General features: G+C 35.7%; 2 protein-coding genes across 7 annotated transcripts in view; both read right to left on the reverse strand.

Moving 5' to 3' along the window:
• Positions 1-4,016, reverse strand: part of taf15 (TAF15 RNA polymerase II, TATA box binding protein (TBP)-associated factor) — an 8,737-nt gene extending 4,721 nt beyond the window's left edge. Inside the window, exons 1-7 of one of the 4 annotated variants that reach the window (XM_051128709.1) lie at positions 3,870-4,016; positions 3,409-3,442; positions 3,184-3,226; positions 3,039-3,108; positions 2,821-2,959; positions 2,222-2,355; positions 711-855 (exon numbers count right to left, since the gene is read on the reverse strand). In XM_051128709.1, coding sequence (XP_050984666.1) covers positions 711-855; positions 2,222-2,355; positions 2,821-2,959; positions 3,039-3,108; positions 3,184-3,226; positions 3,409-3,442; positions 3,870-3,879 — 575 coding nt within the window. In that variant the 5' untranslated portion in view covers positions 3,880-4,016. Of the gene's footprint in view, positions 1-710; positions 856-2,221; positions 2,356-2,820; positions 2,960-3,038; positions 3,112-3,183; positions 3,227-3,408; positions 3,443-3,869 lie in introns of all 4 variants that reach the window. The other 3 variants (XM_051128708.1, XM_051128711.1, XM_051128710.1) reach the window with 3 other exon arrangements.
• A 4,024-nt stretch (positions 4,017-8,040) lies between these two features.
• porb (P450 (cytochrome) oxidoreductase b) overlaps positions 8,041-18,916 on the reverse strand; it is a 40,173-nt gene continuing 29,297 nt past the window's right edge. For all 3 annotated transcript variants that reach the window (XM_051128702.1, XM_051128704.1, XM_051128703.1), the window contains 8 exons: positions 17,173-17,289; positions 15,773-15,891; positions 15,482-15,663; positions 13,739-13,888; positions 12,654-12,921; positions 10,623-10,768; positions 9,168-9,253; positions 8,041-9,079 (listed from right to left, as the gene is read on the reverse strand). In XM_051128702.1, the coding sequence (XP_050984659.1) occupies positions 8,935-9,079; positions 9,168-9,253; positions 10,623-10,768; positions 12,654-12,921; positions 13,739-13,888; positions 15,482-15,663; positions 15,773-15,891; positions 17,173-17,289 (1,213 nt within the window). In that variant the 3' untranslated portion in view covers positions 8,041-8,934. The remainder of the gene's footprint in view (positions 9,080-9,167; positions 9,254-10,622; positions 10,769-12,653; positions 12,922-13,738; positions 13,889-15,481; positions 15,664-15,772; positions 15,892-17,172; positions 17,290-18,916) is intronic.

Consider the following 18,916-nt stretch of genomic DNA (forward strand, 5'->3'; position numbering starts at 1 on the left):
ACGTCAACATTGTTTTGCCTTTTCTTCAGAATTAGAATTTACTTCAAAAGGAAACCGGAGAAATGCATAAAAATGAGGACCAAATGCATTACTTAGGGCTCTCACTTCACCAGAATTAGCCAGGCCTCCGATCAATTCTCGTGTTTACACTGACCTCAGTCAGACTTGTGAGTTCTAGAGCAGATGAAACCTTGAGTGAAAATATCCATAGATGTAACAAGCTTCTTATTGGTTTAGGTTGTTTTTGTGCTATTGTATCCTGTGATTTGATTTAAAGTTTATTACCACAACAGCTTCATAGGCTATTTCATTGCAAACAAAGATTATACATTTAAAAAAAAAAAAAAAAAAAAAAAAAAAGATACAGTAGTACATCCTATATGTAAATGTGATGCATTTAAATGCATAAAAACATGGACTAGTGGAGATGGAGAGAAACCTGTAGCCTAAAAGCTATTAGCATTACACAAGTAACTACAATAACCTAACAACATTCCATTGGGTGGAGTGTCACTTCATATGGTGGGTCCATAAAGGGTGCAACCACTTCAAATAATAAAAGTAGACAAACCTCCTTTTGTGGTACAAGAATTATTTGACCATGTGGGTTATCCACTGCAAAAATCCTATAAATCAACAGCTATCAGGTCTATGTGCATTGTTGATTTTTAACAGTGTGCTGTAATACCTTCTGGGGTGGGCAGACTTACCCCATACCGGAGGGTGGGCCGCCACGGCCACCTCTGTCGTAGCCTCCGCGGTCATAACCACCACGATCATAACCCCCACGACCTCTGCCCCTGAAACCCTCCGACCTGTCAGAGCCACTGTCATCGCCAAACCTCCGGTTATCACCTGCGGAGAGAAGGAGAGACTTTATGGATTCGATTGCCAAACATTAAGGCCTGGTTTCACAGACTGGGCCTTAGGTTTTTAAAAAAAAAAAAATAAAAAAAAAAAGATTGGCTCACTTCCAGTAGGGCTGGGTGATTTTTGTGATTTTATTGATTAATTCAAATGTAATGTTTTGCCACAATTTTTATTTTTTAGAAAACAAGGAATTGTGATTTGAAATAGAATTATCAAACACTAGAATTAGACAATGAGACATCCCAACGATAACAGTAAAGAGAGAAGAATGACGCTGAAGTTGATTCAAGTTTTAGAAAAAATTCTGGTAATTTATCAGAATCAGGGCGAGTAAATTATCTGGATATTTTTATTCTAAGTGAACTAATCCTTCAGGCCATAGTTTAATTAGGACATAAGTCTCTTTTATGAACAAGCCTCAGAGAAGAAGAGGAGAGAGGGGAAGAAAAAAAAAAAAAACAAACAAAAAAATAAAAAATAAAAAAAAAAAAAAAACACACACACACACGTCTGGTTTATTATCTTTGTGGGGACTCTCCATAGGCCCAATGGTTTGTATACTGTCCACACTGTATTTTCTATCCCCTTACCCTAACCCTACCCCTAAACCTAACCCTTACAGAAAACTTTCTGCATTTTTACTTTCTCAAAAAAATCTCATTCTGTATGATTTATAAGCTTTTGTACCCATGGGGACCACAAGCCGGTCCCCACAATGTCAAAAAATTCAGGTTTTACTATCCTTGTGGGGACATTTGGTCCCCACAATGTAGCAAAAACAAGTACACATACACACACACTCACTCTCTCTCTACTGTTGTGCATCTTGAAACAAAACCATGGCACTGACATATTAAGATAAGTCCAAGTTAAAACAGCCCAGATATATTTTAGTCTGGGATTAGGCTTTAAGGCCCGTTCACACCAAGAATGATAACGATAAAGACATAATTCTAAAAATCATTCTCAGTATCTAAGAACTGCAGAGTCCACACCACAGCTATAACGATAAAGGCGCAAAGAAGTGATGTCGTTGGAATCATTTTCAGAATTATTTTTTTTTTCAGCTGATTAAAGATAACACTGACAACCAATCAGAATCAATCCTGCCATCACAATCTTGAGAACTTAAACAGCAGACGAGCATACACTTAAGAATAAACAGCAGATAATGTGCACCAGTGTGGACGCTAATATAATTATCTTTAGTTATATTTATATTTATCATTCTTGGTGTGAATGGGGCTTGTTTGTGAAAACAGGTGTATGACACCTCACAAAATCTGATTAAATCAGTTAAAATAAATCATCTGGATCAAAAGTCAACGCAAGAAATGCAGTATTAAATTACCATCATTGCGTCGCACATATCCACCTTGAGACCCCCCGTATGAGCCACTGGACTGGCTGTACGCACCTCCACCAGCACCTCCTCCTGACTGTTGTCCGTAAGATCGCTGCTGCCCGTATGACTTATCGCCATAACTGCAGTGAGACAGAATGGAGATGTTGTTTAACAATCAGGGATGGCTAAAAAGATTTTCAATCGCATCACGGACCTTGCGGATCAAAGATGCTGGTCCTGTTGAAAGTAGATGAATGACCTTGTGGCCATACCATGCACGTGATCCCATTTACATCATAACCTCACATGAAAACATCTCTTACACAAGATTGGTGTTAAACTCTGCAGGAATGTGGCCAATCAAAAGCAGAATTTCCCCACTGCACTACTGTAAGTATTTTGTAATGTAGTAAATGTATATTGAAAGTCAAGCATCATCAGTCAGCCACTAGTTAGAAAGCATCTGTTTGTGTTTATGTAGTTAAGAACACTTCTTGCTTAAACCCTGTAATTAGAAGTTTTCTGAGGTGCATTTAAACACACTTGTGTATCAATTAGGACAGCGATAAGATGTGGTTGTGATAGCGAATTCAGCTCTCTCTCACCTGGACGAGGATTCAGATCCCTGCTGTCCATAGCTGTCATAGCCCGGCTGCTGCTGAGGAGGAGGCTGCGGCGGTTGCTGTTGTTGTTGACCATAACCACCAGAGGAATAACCCTGAGTAGACTGGCCATAACTCTCTCCTACAAGAAAACAAGCCAATTACACACCAACCATCATTAAATAATTTATATATTTAAAAAAAAAAAAAAACACACATACCACCAGACTGTCCATAACTGCCATAACTCTGTGCACTGTAAGAGCCGCTCCCGTTGCCTTGGCCATATCCCTGCTGGAAAGACAAATTCATTAAGCTCCAACACTCTAATGATGCATGCTACCAAATTATATAATGAAGCACTACCTGTCCTCCTGGATAGCCCTGGGATCCACCATAAGATCCGTAGCTGCACAAATAAAAAAAAAAGGGGGAAAAATTACATTTTGAAACAAGCCAACGAGCTACTATTTCTAAAATATAACAATAGTACTGCTACCTCACTCTTGTACCAGAATGCTTACATAACATTAGATATCCATAACAATTTATAATATAGACAAATGAGAAGGCCCATAATTCGTCGTTTACCTTTGTTGAGCGCCAGGCTGCCCGTAGCCTGAATCTGCGAACAGAAAGAAACAATTAGACAGAATATATTAAGTGTAAACAGCACTACAACAATGTTGTAAACAGGTCAGTGAAACGCGTACATAATGGTGCATGTGATCGTCAGAACAAATGCTAAGCTAAAATTCAAACCACGCCATGTTATGAACATAATTGCTAAACATTCATCTCCTGTCCATTTATATACCCACCGAGCTAGTTTCATACAACTAAACATGAGTTAAACCCACTTAAAGAGCCTTATATTGTTTTTCTGTCGTGAATGTAGTTATATATTTAAATACTGGCAAAACCCGCGTCGTCAGTTTAGCCGCTAATGCTAACCGCGCTGCGTTAATCATCTTTTATGTCTCTCAAAACTGAACAGCAAACAGATAAAAAGCGATTACCACGTTATAGGCTACAATATAACAGATATTTACCTGAGGCCATATTTCTGAAGGAAATAAAATGAAATTGCCACCTATTCCAAAATAAAGAAATTAAAAACCCGGCACGAGCGGAACACGCACTGCAGACTTCTTATGAACTTTGACCCGAGACTGGATGGTACCGTCTACTTAGCGGGAACGTGTGGATTCGTTCGTTTATTTGGCACATATAACAAAAGAAATATAGCAGTGGAGTTTATAAATCATCATTTATCGCAAAGCTTGTAATAGAGGAAATGCAAAGAATAACGGCATGGCATATATTTTGTCAAAATGTATTTGGATAAAGACCCCCGTCTGTTGGAAAGTGGTATCAACTTTGCGCCTTTTCTGTCACGTGGTAATCTCCACTAGCTTTGTGGCGTCATGATGTGATGGCGGACGCTTTCTTTAGGTTTCACAGTAGTGATTGTACTGTAATCACAGACGGATAGACGATGACAAACGTGCTGTAAAAAAGGTGTAAAACCTAAAGGTGAAATGCAGCGTCGCGTTTCAAATCAATAGTGGATTTGTCCCCTGATTTTTAGGTATACATGATTGTTGAATGAACAGAAGGAGTTTGCAGTATGAAGAATAAGTCACCCGCGCGTTTTCCTTTCTTTCTATCTTTCTTTCTTTCTCAAAGTCGCCTATGAAAGAAGAGAGTGTCGTTGGAAGCTGAATGATTAATGAACTGATCATTAATATATTGACAATAAATAATGCATACATATATTATAATACGCTACATTACAGAAAAAAAACTATTATAGAAATAATAATAAAACCCTGAAACCCGAGAATAAATAGTATTTATTTATTTTACATCATTACATGGTGCATAAGAAACAAATAATAATAATAAATATTTTATGATGTGTCCTATGAAGGGGACACCAAGACTCTTATTACCAAAACAACGCTTTTTATAATCATTCTATTATGCTATTATTTTAAATATTAAAAATTATTTATGAAGTGACTTGTTTATGAAGGGTTAAAAACAGTAAAGTGTATACATCCATTTTGTTTGTCATGGGCTGATCTCAGTAGGTCTTTGTAAATTGTGAGTGTAGGAAAAAAATGTGGAGTTTATGTAATTAAAAATTAATTTCAAGCCAAAGACAGTAGAATACCCTTAAAGGTACTTTGTTTCAAGATTTATTCTCATCGGACAGTGTCAGTGCAGTCAAATCTATATTATTACTAAATATTAAATGTTTATACATACACACACACATATATATATTTTCTTGCAATTCTGAGTTTAGATCTCAATTATTGTTTTTTTTAGCGTATTATAATATATGTACATTGCAGATATGCTCACTGAATACAACCCCTGGCAAAAAGTATGGAATCACCCCTCTCAGAAGATGTTCATTCAAATGTTTAATTGTGTAGAAAAAAAAAAAAAAAACAAGCACATATATGCCACAAAACAATTTTCACTCAACAATCCAAACTTCTGGCTGTATAAAACACGTTTTTAAAAAAACAAAGAAAGATAACTATAGTCAATTACAACTGTTTTTACAGATCACACAGAGGAAAAAAATATGGAATCACACAAATCTGAGGAAAATTATATGGAATCACCATGCACTTTGCATTTCTAAAACAAACACCTGTATCTGATTACAACTGCTAATTAGTCTGCAGTTAAAAAAGAGTGCTTGCACACATTAGTGATGTGTTGAACCAAGATGATTGACATAACTCATGGCTCCAACACGAGAGATGTCAGTTGAAACAAAGGAGAGGATTATCAGACTTCTCGAAGAAGGTAAATCTTCACAGAATGTTGCAAAAGATGTTGGTTGTTCCCAGTCAGCTGTGTCTAAAATCTGGACCAAGTACAAATCAAATGGAAAGGTTGTAAAAGGGAAGCGTACTGGTAGACCAAGAAAGACATCAAAGCGCCAAGACAAAAAACTTAAAGCAGTATGCCTTGAAAACAGAAAATGCACAACAAAACAAATGAGGAACAAATGGGCAGAAAGTGGAGTCAATGTCTGTGACCGGACCGTAAGAAATCGCCTAAAAGAAATGGGATTTACATACAGAAAAGCCAAACGAAAACCATCATTAACATCTAAACAGAAAAAAACAAGGTTTCAGTGGGCTAAAGAAAGACAATCTTGGACTGTGGATGACTGGATGAGAGTTATATTCAGTGATGAATCACGAATCTGCATTGGGCAGGGTGATGATGCTGGAACTTTTGTTTGGTGCCGTTCCAGTGAAATTTATAAAGACAACTGCCTGAAGAAAACATGCAAATTTCCACAGTCATTAATGATATGGGGTTGTATGTCAGGTAAAGGTGTGGGAGAGATGACAGTCATTACATCTTCTATAAATGCACAAGTTTATGTTGAGATTTTGGACACTTTTCTTATTCCATCAGTTGAAAGGATGTTTGGTGATGGTAGCATCATTTTTCAGGATGATAATGCATCGTGCCATAGGGCAAAATCTTTGAAAACATTCCTACAGGAAAGACATATAATGTCAATGGCATGGCCTGCAAATGGTCCGGACCTCAATCCAATTGAAAATCTGTGTTGGAAATTAAAGAAAATGGTCCACGACAAGGCTCCAACCTGCAAAGCTGATCTGGCAACTGCAATAAGACAAAGCTGGAGACAGATTGATAAAGTATACTGTTTGTCATTAGTTAAATCCATGCCTCAGAGAATTCAAGCTGTTATAAAAGCCAGAGGTGGTGCAACAAAGTACTGGTAGTGTTTTTATTTGGTGATTCCATATAATTTTCTTCAGATTTGTGTGATTCCATATTTTTTCCTCTGTGTGATCTGTAAAAACAGTTGTAACTGACTGTAGTTATTTTCTTTTTTTTTTAAAAAAAGTGTTTTATGCAGCCAGAAGTTTGGATTGTTGAGTGAAAATTGTTTTGTGGCATATATGTGCTTGTTTTTTTTTTTTTTTTTTTTTTTTTTTTTCTACACAATTAAACATTTGAATGAACATCTTCTGAGAGGGGTGATTCCATACTTTTTGCCAGGGGTTGTATAAACCTAACAGACCACTCTGATCATTAGGATCGAGTCAGTTAGAAGTACCAAGGGTTCACACAAAACAAGGGGAATCCGCTTTTAGCTATTATGCTGCCCACAGTTGGAATCAGCTTCCAGAAGAGATCAAATGTGCTAAAACATTAGCTACATTTAAATCTAGACTCAAAACTCATCTGTTTATCATTTACTGAATGAGCACTGTGCTTCGTCCGAACTGATTGCATTATGTATAATCATTTTCAACTGTCTTAAACTTATTTTAAATAATTTTTAAATCATTATATCGATCAGTTTTTACATTTTAGATTTTTTGTTTTATTGTTGTGATCATTGTTTTTATGATTGTTCTACTTCCTTTTATGTAAAGCACTTTGAATTACCTCTGTGTATGAAATGTGCTATATAAATAAACTTGCCTTGCCCTCTAATTTTTTTTTTCTGCCCCAACATGGAATATTTGTGAATGGTAATTGTGATTTTTTTTTTTTTTTTTTTTTTAGCTCCATTTTTTTATATTTATGTCTTACAATTCTAAATTTTACATCTTGCAATTCTTGCCCAGTATCTTGAATAGTGAAAGTCTCTAAATTTTGAGATATACAGATGTAACTCAGAACTGCAAGGAAAAAAACTCAAAATTGTCAAATGAAAAATATAGGATATTACCTTATTTACTTTATTTATATTATTACAATTACTTTTTTATCCTGTGATGGAAGCAAGCTTCCATAGTAACAGGATTCCTAAATAAACTCTAAACTTGAAATAAACCATGGGGGGAAAATGGCAACCATCTGTGGTCTCACAGTGGTTTACATTACGTACAGTTTAGCATCATCCGAGTCATTTACAACAAAAGAGCACACAATACACTTTTTATGTCTTGCATTACATAAAGCACAGCACCTTCTAGCGAGAACTGTGCTAATGCAACTTCTAGATGAAAGGAGACCATTTTAAAACCAGCATTAATAAAAGTAATCAAATTCAACTTTTTTTTTTTTTTTTTTAAATGAATAAAAATGTGTCAAGATTTTTGACTAGTCCCTTATTAGACGAGTCTCTTAAGATCATGGGTAACAAAACCTTTCTTACATGTGGTGTCAGATGGGTAGAAGTGAACAAAAACAAGACAAAGGTGATGTTAAATTTATATTTAATTATTACAAATAGGCCTAAACAGCTGTATGTACTGGAAACAACAAGTGCATATAAAATTATGATTATGTGATAAAAAAAAAAAAAAAAAATGTACTACTATTTTATATAATTCTATCATCTTCCCAAATAGTAAACTCTTACACTAATGCAAATGACACAGTAAATAAGGCACTAGAGCTTCCAGACCAACATCTGTTCCCTTGTCTGTGTCTCAATATCACACACACACACACACACACACACACACACACAAGACTCTCAGAGACAGAGTATGTCTGTTACCAGAGAACATAAAAAATAATGAAATTATGACAAATGAACTTGAGCACCTAAAGAAAAATGAAATCTGTGTGGGTCATCCGCTTTGAAATGAGTTTACATTCATATTCAACCATTATAATAATAATAAAAAAGTCTGACAAGAAAAATCTATAGACATTCAGATGCTTTTACTTCAGACCAAAATGAAAGGTTGTGACGTTTATAACATCTAAAGGTTATTTTGTGCATGTTTAAAACCACTTTCATCAAGTTCATAACAATAAGAGTAAGTTAATGCCTCTTCACGCTTACAAAGTACCATTACAGCATTAATCCAGCTCTACAGACACTGCGTTTGGTGGATGCTAAAAATTACCATGTTACTGATTATAAAGTTTCATGCATATCATGTATTTGATTAGTATGTTAAGATCATGATTCTACACAGGATTTTCTCTCTAACATAATGTGACATAATTCACTTCAGAATGAGGTTGTGTGTGTCTGTTTTTTTTTTTTTTTTCCCCAAACGACGACAGCAAAAATGTTAGACTCATCCTCATGAATGCACACATCAGGAATGTACAGAAGGGGAATGTAGCGGAGCTCATTTAGCTCCAGACGTCCTGCGAGTAGCGTCCTTTAGTCATGAGTTTCTTGATGTAATCTACAGCCTGAGTGCGGCTCATTCCTCCCAGCTCCTCTGCGATCTCGTAGAAGGCGTTCTGGACGTCCCGCGCCATGTTACGCGCGTCTCTGCGGGAGGAGAATGATGGGCGGTGTGAGAATGGTGTCAGAGATGCTCTGTGTCATGATGTTTTGATAAGTTTTGATGTTTACTCACCCGCATATGTAGATGTGAGCGTTGTCTGTGTGAACCAGCCTCCAGACGACCTCCTTGTTCTTCTTCAGCAGATGCTGTACGTACACCTGTAGGAAATACACATCAAGGAAGTGATGCAGAGAACAGCACGCGTTTAAACTGGGGCTGCTGATTTAAAAACTAATTCATGTAGTGCACCCGTCCGGACCTGTATGTTATCTTACAGTAATGCAACTGCTGATGAACATGTTGCACGATGACTGACTGTGTGATATGAGAATGCAGTTATAGGAGTCTAAAACTTAAGATATGAGGGGAAAAAAATTCCCCCTTGTATGGGATTTTGTCTTATATTTATATGATATAATTTAACAACAAGCTAGAGTGCCATTTTCCCCAAATAACTGCACAAATGTGATACTGATTTTCTTGAACAGTTCGATAAATGTGCGTGTTACATTATAAATACAACACTGTCAATTGTTGCTTATATTTGGAAATGAAAATAGCTCAAAGCCACAGCAGAACTGTTGTGCATGTCTGATCAACACACAGAAGTGATTCTGCTACTGAATGAATCATTTTTTTGACAAATCGAGTGATTTCAATGAATCGGTTGAATGAATGATTCAATGACTCACTCATCATTACAGTGGCTCACCACCACCAACAAATGGCTCGATTCTGCCTCAATAAACTTGCTGCATGTATTAGTATACTATATATATATATATATATATATATATATATATATATATATATATATATATATATATATATATATATATATATATATATATATATATATAATATAATATAAATACTATATATATATATATATATATATGTGTGTGTATATAAAATTACATGTATGGTTTGTTATGATAGCACAATATTTGGCCGAGATACAACTATTTGAAAATCTGTAATCTGAGGATGCAATAATAACAATAATAAAATAAATAAATAAAAATATTGAGCAAATTGCCTTTAAAGTTGACCAAATGAAGTTCTTAACAATGCATATTACTAATCAAAAATGTAATTTTGATATATTTACCGTAGGAAATATATGAAATGTCTTCATGGAACATGATCTTTACGTAATATCCTAAAGATTTTTGGCATAAAAGAAAAATTGATCATTTTGACCAAAACAATGTATTGTTGGCTATTAATACAATATACCCCAGTGACTTAAGACTGGTCCAGGGTCACATATGGTCATGCAGAATAAGGCATTAATATGTGCTTTATAATACTAATATGCAGCCAATATGTTAATAATAGGCATGCTAATAAGCAACTACTCAATATTGAGAACTTAGTCCCTAAACTGAAGTGTTACCAAATATCCCTATTAGATGTTACAGAGAGGACGTGCTGATGAGCTTTTTGGCTCTAAGTTAGAAAAACTCTTATCAAGGGTATTTTAGGGAGATGTTTTAGGGAGATGTAGCCTAGCATGTGTGCTACCTTCTCTGCCTGGTCTCTGGAGAAAGCTACATTGAGTGCCGTCAGAACCCCAGTCTTCTCATACTCCTCCAGTTCCTCTCGGTACAGGAAGTCCTCGTTCTTGTGACGGCAGCCATAGTACAACACTGTGTCTCCAACGTCCTTGCCTACAAATGGTAAATCAAGATATTAATTGAGTGACGGTGGATGTTGAAACACTAGAGCAGGGGTGCTCAACCCTGTTCCTGGAGATCGACTTTCCTGCAGAGTTTAGTTCCAACCCTAATCAAACACACCTGTCTGTAATTATCAAGTGCTCCTTCAGATCCTAATTAGCTGATCCAGGTGTGTATGGACAGTTGGAGCTGAACTCTGCAGGAAAGTCGATCTCCAGGACCAGGGTTGAGCACCCCTGTACTAGAGTGATAGTGAAAGCTGATTGAACTGAACTGAAATCATCTGACAATGACTGGTTATGTATGAGTGGAATAAGGCTGGGAGAAATATAGATAAACATGGTATGAAAGTGTAATAAGAAGCAAAAGAGAATTTAATTTGTTTCTCACATGCTGTTCTGTCAGTTTTTGATGCACACACACCCAAATTCCATGCAGAGAAAGCTGACTGTCACACAGCAAACGTAATGAATCAATTTATTTCATGGTTTAATGTGCTTAAAGCAATAGTTCAGACAAAAATTAAATTTGCTTAAAATGTGCTCACTCTCAGGCCACCCAATTACAATACATTCTGATGGCACCCATTCACTGCAGAGGATCCATTGGTGCCTCAGCCTGGCACAAATGGCTCGATTAGTTCTGGATTTAATATAGGCCCGCCTTCTGAAAAACGAAATGTGTTGTGATGGTCAGCTCTCCCAGTGCGTTGCGATTGGCGAACAGCTTAGACGGTGTTTCAGTGCTGCCACAGCCCTTGTCAAAGCAGTCAGCGCAAGCTAGATTAACAGTGAATCCTACATTTTAAATATGGATATTTTTCTTACAAAAACGCACTGATTCACTACAGGAGGTACTTAGTTTCATTGCCTGAAACCAGCTCCAGCATAAGGCTAAAAGCAGCCTAACATTATCAAAGAACATCATCACTGATTAGCCTATTCTAGTGCAAGTTTATGCATTTTAAAAAAACACTCGCCCTATAAGTGAAGCTGTTATCTACACTGTATGATGAATAAATCTATTACCACACACTGCACACGTCTGCGGTGCGTTACGGCTCTGAAGCGGCCACTCTAGTCAATGCTTGTGTTTATTCATTCAAGCAGCTCTCTGCACTGCATTGCTAACCCGTAGGCGGGTTTTAATTTAATGATATTCTAATGGACCGCGTTGTGACATCATTGCATGCGGAAAACAAACGTTGTAGTCCAAAGGAGCCATTTGTTGTAGTTCTTTCAAAGAGATTTTTAAAAACTAAATATCTCTCTTTGTAGTGGACTTTGAGATTTGTAACTTTGTAGATCTTTTTTTATGCCCAAAGATATACACCACACACTGACTAAAATTCAAAAAGTGAAAAAGCATAATAGCACCCCTTTAAAGTTATTCTGTTTTGTTGAGAATTTACATTTCCGCAGTATTTCTTGTTTTTGTCAGAACAGATAAACCTACATGAAGAACTTGGTATCATTTGTATATTTGTTCTGTTGTATTTGTCTGATTGCTTGTAATGCATTTCTTTGTGTTTATTTCATTTCTAGCTTCAGTAATTCACATTATACTTATATTAGGCTAGTATCTAAAATTGTGGCAACAGCAGTTTTGAACAGATGGTGTAATAATGAGACTTTATGGTGTTATGTCTCCTCTAACATTCATGTAATAATTAACCCCACCCCGGACCATAATGTATGAAAGTAATATGCATCTGATTTATGTGCATAGGGAATAAAAAGATCAGAACAAAAGTTCAGTGCAGTCACTTTCTGTTCATTTTGAATACATTTACGAGACAGCTCAGCCTCCTTTGTGATACTGACGAAATGCTGACAAATGCTGAAACTAAGGAAGCACATAACAGCGTATCTCATACCTTGTTCTTTGAGCCATTTGCGCTCCTGAACAAAGCCCATGAAGGGGGCGATGCCAGTGCCCGGTCCGACCATGATAACTGGGTTTGTGGACTTGAAGGGCAGGCGGAACTGAGACTTGCGGATGTACATGGGCACCGTGGCCTTGTGTCCGTTGTCGGTTGGCATCTTGTTCTTCAGCCAGTTAGTGGCGACTCCTTTGTTGACCCGACCCGTCTTAGTCTTGTACTCCACCACGACGGCACAGATGTGGATGCTGTTGGGATGAACCTGTCACACAAAACACACAAAACACTTCAATACACACAAAGTGCACCATACAATGCCATTTTTTTTTTTTTTTTTACATTTTTTTTTTAATGATAATTACTGTGTAATTAATTGAAAGAAAAACCTAAATTGCTCCTTTATCAGGAGCGTTCAGTCTGCTCTGCATACAGTGTTGCCAAATCCACAGTTTTCCTGCTGAATGAAGGAAAAACATTTGGAATGCAATTTTGAGAGCCAATTTGCCCCAGAATGTGACTGAGCTAGTTTTGGCCATGACTGGGCTTGTTCTGAGTAGCAGTTTGGATGTTTTTGTTACGCGGACCTGGCAACCCTGCCTGCATATCAAAATCATTTGAGAGAAACGAATGAAATGAATGATGAAATAACACTAATATAATTTCTCTTGGTATTTGAGGTATAACACAAAACTTATATAATTTGTAGACAGTTACATATGAATCAACATTTCATTTTTTATTTGCAAATCACTTACTCAGATGAATAGATCCACAAATGTGCTGTTGTTGCCAGATTGCAATTACCAAAAATCACATTGTATCTGATGCTAAACTTGACAATATCAAATAAAAAAAATAAAAAAATAAAATCAAAACAACTGTATATTTTCTTGTTCTCTTAAGCAAAGACAATTTTGAAAGTCCACTGAAAACATTTCCTCTTACATTTGTTTTGGCATAGACAAAGTCTGAAAGTTCACATTATTTGGCAACATGCTTGAGCCAAAATGTTATTGTTCCATATGTTTGCCCTATAATTGTTTTTTAGCTTAATATATAGTATATTAAAGCTCTCTGACCTTGGAGGAGGATGCGATGGAGTAGTAGCGGGCCTGCAGTCGGGGCAGAAGCTCACAGAGGTGATCGATGGGCGGCCGCAGAGACGGCAAATCCTCCAGAATAGCCAAAATATTCCTACAGGAGTCCAGCACCCAGCTCTGGTACAGCGCCTGAGAGAAGAGAAAGACAACGTCACACATACTGTCAGCTGTCACACTGAATCACAGTTTAACTCACACCCAGCATTTGACTCCAACAAGACATTGAGTCAAAACCACAAAACCTATGTGTGTGTGAGACTGCGTGTGTTTTCCTACAGGTTATCTTAAGGTAATTTTTAATTTTTTTATATTTAAAGATGAAACTGTATATAAAAATGTGGCATGCAGTTGCTTCAAACAATGGTATAAAGCTATTCAAAAGATCTTTCAATGTAAATTGTGATAACCATAATTATTAATCGCAATTACAATTTCAAGGGAATAATCGACAATTACGATTTTTACCACAATCGTGCAGCCCTAGGAGCATCTCTATGTGCAATTCGTAACCTCATCGCTAGATGCCGCTAAAATTTACACCCTGCAACTTTAAATACAGAATGTCTTTAAAAAAAAAAAAAAAAAGACTACAATTTAACTTTAAATTAAGCTCAGTAATTAGTGCTTCATTATGCTCACACCATCCTATTTAAAGATATTTGAAGATATCTGAAGTAACATATGCAAGTTTTTCTCCAGTGTTCAGGAGTTTATTTCTTCAGTAGATATATAAAAGGCTCATATTTCATATAGGGCGTATGCAAAAAAATAGATTATTAAATAGATATTTCTTATTTTGTTTAATATTTCCTAGCAATAATCCTAACAATCATTATTAGTCAAACTGATATACAATCGTTATTGGTCAACCTGTGCAGCCCTGAAACAAGCACAACAAACTGCTGTTTCTTATAATGTTTTCTTTCTTCGTTTTAAAAATTCTATTTTCGCAATCATAATTTTTAACCAGAAAAACTGCAATTAAGACTTTTCCCCAAACTGTGCAGCACCAAATCAGTTTATTGTTTGGGATTTGTTGTGTCATATTGCGTCGTGCCACATAGTTCACCTAAAATTGAATATTCTGTCATAAATTAGTCACTTTCATGATCTTCAATGGTCAATATTTTGATGAAATCTGAGAGTTTTCTGACCCTGCATAGACAGCAGTGCAACTGAAATGTTTCATGGCCCAAAAAGGTAGTAAGGACATTGTTAAAATAGTCCATGTGACATCAGGGATTAAACCATAATTTTATGAAGCTACAAGAATACTTTTTTTCTTTTCTATGCAAACTCTCATGATACCCTCATGAATGTATCAAAGACTGACCGGGAAGAGAAGTAATTGGGAGGGAAAAACAAAGATGTTCCAAAGATGAACGAAGTTCTTACGGGTCTGGAACATGAGGGTGAGTAATTAATGACAGAACTTTCATTTTTTGGTGAACTATCCTTTTAAATGTTGTGACTGTTTTCCCCCATGGCATTTAAAATCAGTATTTTTCAAGCCATTAATGTTCATAATTTGAACATCGTGACAAAACCTGTCTCCTGTAACAATATCACGCATATTAATATTACCACTAACACTATTAATACAAAATTCTATTACTACTATTGTCATTATAACACAATATGATCCTAAATCACTGAATATAGTTTATATTTCTAAGTGGCTTGAATTTTGCAGAGTGGCAGTAGTAGAGCTGGTGATCTTACTTTGCCCTCAGGTGAAGAGGAGGCCATCTTCCTCATGTTCTCCTGGTCTTTGGGGTCAGTGGCGTACTGTGCCAGTTCATAGAGCACGTTTGTGCGTGGAGAACTGGTGACGTCCAGATAGTGAGTCAGAGCGGTGCGGTACGTGGTGGGACAGGGGAACGGATGCTTCTTATTGGATTCCTCTGAAATCCAGCACACACACAAATATATTTCAGCTACACAGCTTTAGTGATCCTGACAGCTGGACAGGCATGAATGTGCTGCTGAAGCTCTGAAGGATTCATGTCATACCGTCGAGGTTGTTGAGGGAGATAACGGTGTCAAGATCCACTTTGAGGAGATCACCGATCCTGTTGACGATGTTGCTGTCGTTGATGGGATACACAGCCACATGGTCTCCTGATTCATACCTACACACATTTAGACATTTGCAAGTAGCTGGTTAAAAGGAATTAAAACTTATGCATACAAAAAAATAAATAGAACCTTCATCTTTATTTTGGGTGAACTATCCCTGTAAGCACAACTGGGACACTAGATGGAGCTAAAGGGTCATTTTGTTTGTGCAGTAGTCTAAACACACAAAGGTGCAAGTTTGATTTAACTAAATTTAGCTTAAATAAAACTCCACCTGAAATTGGAAAAAAGTTCAACAGATTTTCACTCATCATTAAATGACTACACATTGTTATTTTAGGCAAATTTAGTTTTAGATTAACTTTTATCAGTTTTAATTCATAACGTTCCACTCTTACACTTGATAAGAAAGTTGAGTAAAATTGTGTGCACGACATACAATCCTGCACCAAAATACACACACTTTATGAAACATGAGACGTTATTTTAGGCCTCCTAACTTTTTATTTAAAGAAACTAAATGAAAAAAGAAGAACAGTATAACTTACTGTACTCAATTTTACATATTTATGAATAATATTTTGATTTTAAATTATGCATTCAGTTATGAATTAAATGAATCACATAAAATATAGTCACAATATATAATTTTTTGTTGTTGTTGTTCAAAGCAAAACACTACAATTGAAAAGAATACACTGCATCACTGCATATTACTATCAGTTTTTTAACATTTTTAATAATTAATAATAAAAATAATAGTAATTTAAATAGCAAAACAGGAGTAACACTTCATTTTACGGTGTCCTTCTTACGCTTTACTTGTGCTTACTATAGTAGTAACAATAATTATACACAATTACATGCAACTAACTAACTAGCACTTTATTTTACAGTTGTATCAACATGTACATACTATACACTTATTATAACTGGGCACTAGTACTGGGTACCACTAGGTAGTACTAACTTTAACCATGTAGTTACCTTATGCTACTTTCCTAGGCAAGTACACAAACTGTAAAAATAAAGTGGAAGCCCAATCCTTCATCCTATCCCTAGTCATATAGGAAGTTCATGTAGTTAATTATTAATTTATTAAATTTAACTGTTTGGGCCTAATTAATATTATTATTTTGACATTATTTTGACATTAATGAGCACTGTTAGACAGCTGAGGCCAGACAAATATAACTTTATTTAACATTCCCCTATAACAACACATCATGAATATCAAATGTCAGGGTAATATTTGGCCATTTCTAATTACTGGGGGAATGTGTCTGCTCAGTGTGTATGCTGGTTACAGTATATACTGATGTGTGTTTCGGTACCTGATTTTGGAGCCTGTGATGTCCAGCTCCAGGTGCATCAGGTGTCTGTCACCAGCCTTATTGAGCTTGCGGTTCACAGTGACCGGAGCCAGGAAAGGGTTCTTTGAATCGAAAGGCCTGTGAGAACAGACAATGAGTAACACATGGTAAATTAAACAGGGCTCAGAACAAAAATGCCACATGTGACAAAAACTGGTTGCAGAAATTGCACTTACTGTGCATTTTTCCCTTTTATCTGTTATCTAACATCTGATAGTATAGTATTTAATAATAATATATTATTATAATATGAGAATATAAAATAATAATATAATATAATAATTTACAATACAGATTGTGTCAAGGCAGCTTCACTGTGACAAACAGGAAAATAACAATCAATTATAGAGACTCAGATTCTGCTGTAAATAGACAATATTATCATTATTCAGTCAGTCAGTTCAGTGTTGGTTCTTTTCAGACAGGGCTGCAAGATGAACTGCATTTTAATCATGATCATGAGTTTTGCTTCTCTCGATGTATTAAGCATAATAGATGATAAGCCTGCAGAAGCTTTTATCTTTCTGGTTGCCAGATGTCAAGCATTTAAGTCCCCCAAACTGAGCTTTTTAAAATTGATAGACTACATATGTGTCATTCTATAATTAGGGGTACATTTAGAATTTGACAATGTGCAGAAAAAAGTTGCTTTGAAACAATCTACATTGTATAAAGTGCGATGTAAATAAAGCTGATCTGTAGGAATATGTGCATAAAATACCATCTACTGTATGTTTGCTATTGTCCACCATGTTACCTATACTGGGTAACACAGTGGACAGATCACTTTTGGGCCTATACTCAACATGGAAGCCTACAACTACTGAGCATATGGTATGTTTAGAAATATATTTTCATGAACAAAACATAAAATTTAGTTAAATTGTCTTGTTAAAATTTGCAACAATAACACTTGTGTAACACTGTTGACAGTCAGTTAATCCGCTCTTGACACAGGTTTGCTAGTTTAACCAATATTAGGAGAAAGAGAGAGAACATCACTTGCTTCTAGAGAAATATCATCATACTGTGCAAATTATGCGAGAAAAGAACAAACCGTTCCTTTTTGATGGGGGTTTTCAAGTGGGTAACTTAGTTTACAATGGTTTTTCGGACACAGTAAAAACGTATTATTTTTGATATGGTTTTTTCAACATATAATAGTGTGACTGGAAAAAATATATTTGTGTACTAGAAAATTAAGCATCTGGGCTTAATATTGAGGAAAATATATTTAAAAAGTACTTCACAGACATGTGAGAGATGTACCCACAATTATAATGACCCAAATATAGCACCTGTCAAAAGTTTGGAACCATTAAGATTTTAAAATGTTCTTAATGAAGTCTCGTCTGCTCACCAAAGTTGAATTTATTTCATTAAAAACAGCAATATTGTGAAATGTTATTACAATTTGAAATAACTGTTTTCTATGTGAATATCTGTTAAAATGTAATTGATTTCTGTAATCAAAGTTGAATTTTCAGCATCATTACTCCAGTCTTCAGTGTCACATGATCCATCAGAAATCATTCTGATATGCTGATTTGCTGCTCAATCATTATTCATGGCTTATTACTATCGATGTTAAAAACAGTTTGTGCTGCTGAATATTTTTTTAGGATTCACAGATAAATAGAAAGTCAAAAGAACAGTATTTATTTGAAATATAATCTTTTGTAACATTATAAATGTTTTTAATATC

The sequence above is a fragment of the Labeo rohita genome, chromosome 15 (assembly GCF_022985175.1).
Source record: "Labeo rohita strain BAU-BD-2019 chromosome 15, IGBB_LRoh.1.0, whole genome shotgun sequence".
NCBI lineage: Eukaryota > Metazoa > Chordata > Actinopteri > Cypriniformes > Cyprinidae > Labeo > Labeo rohita.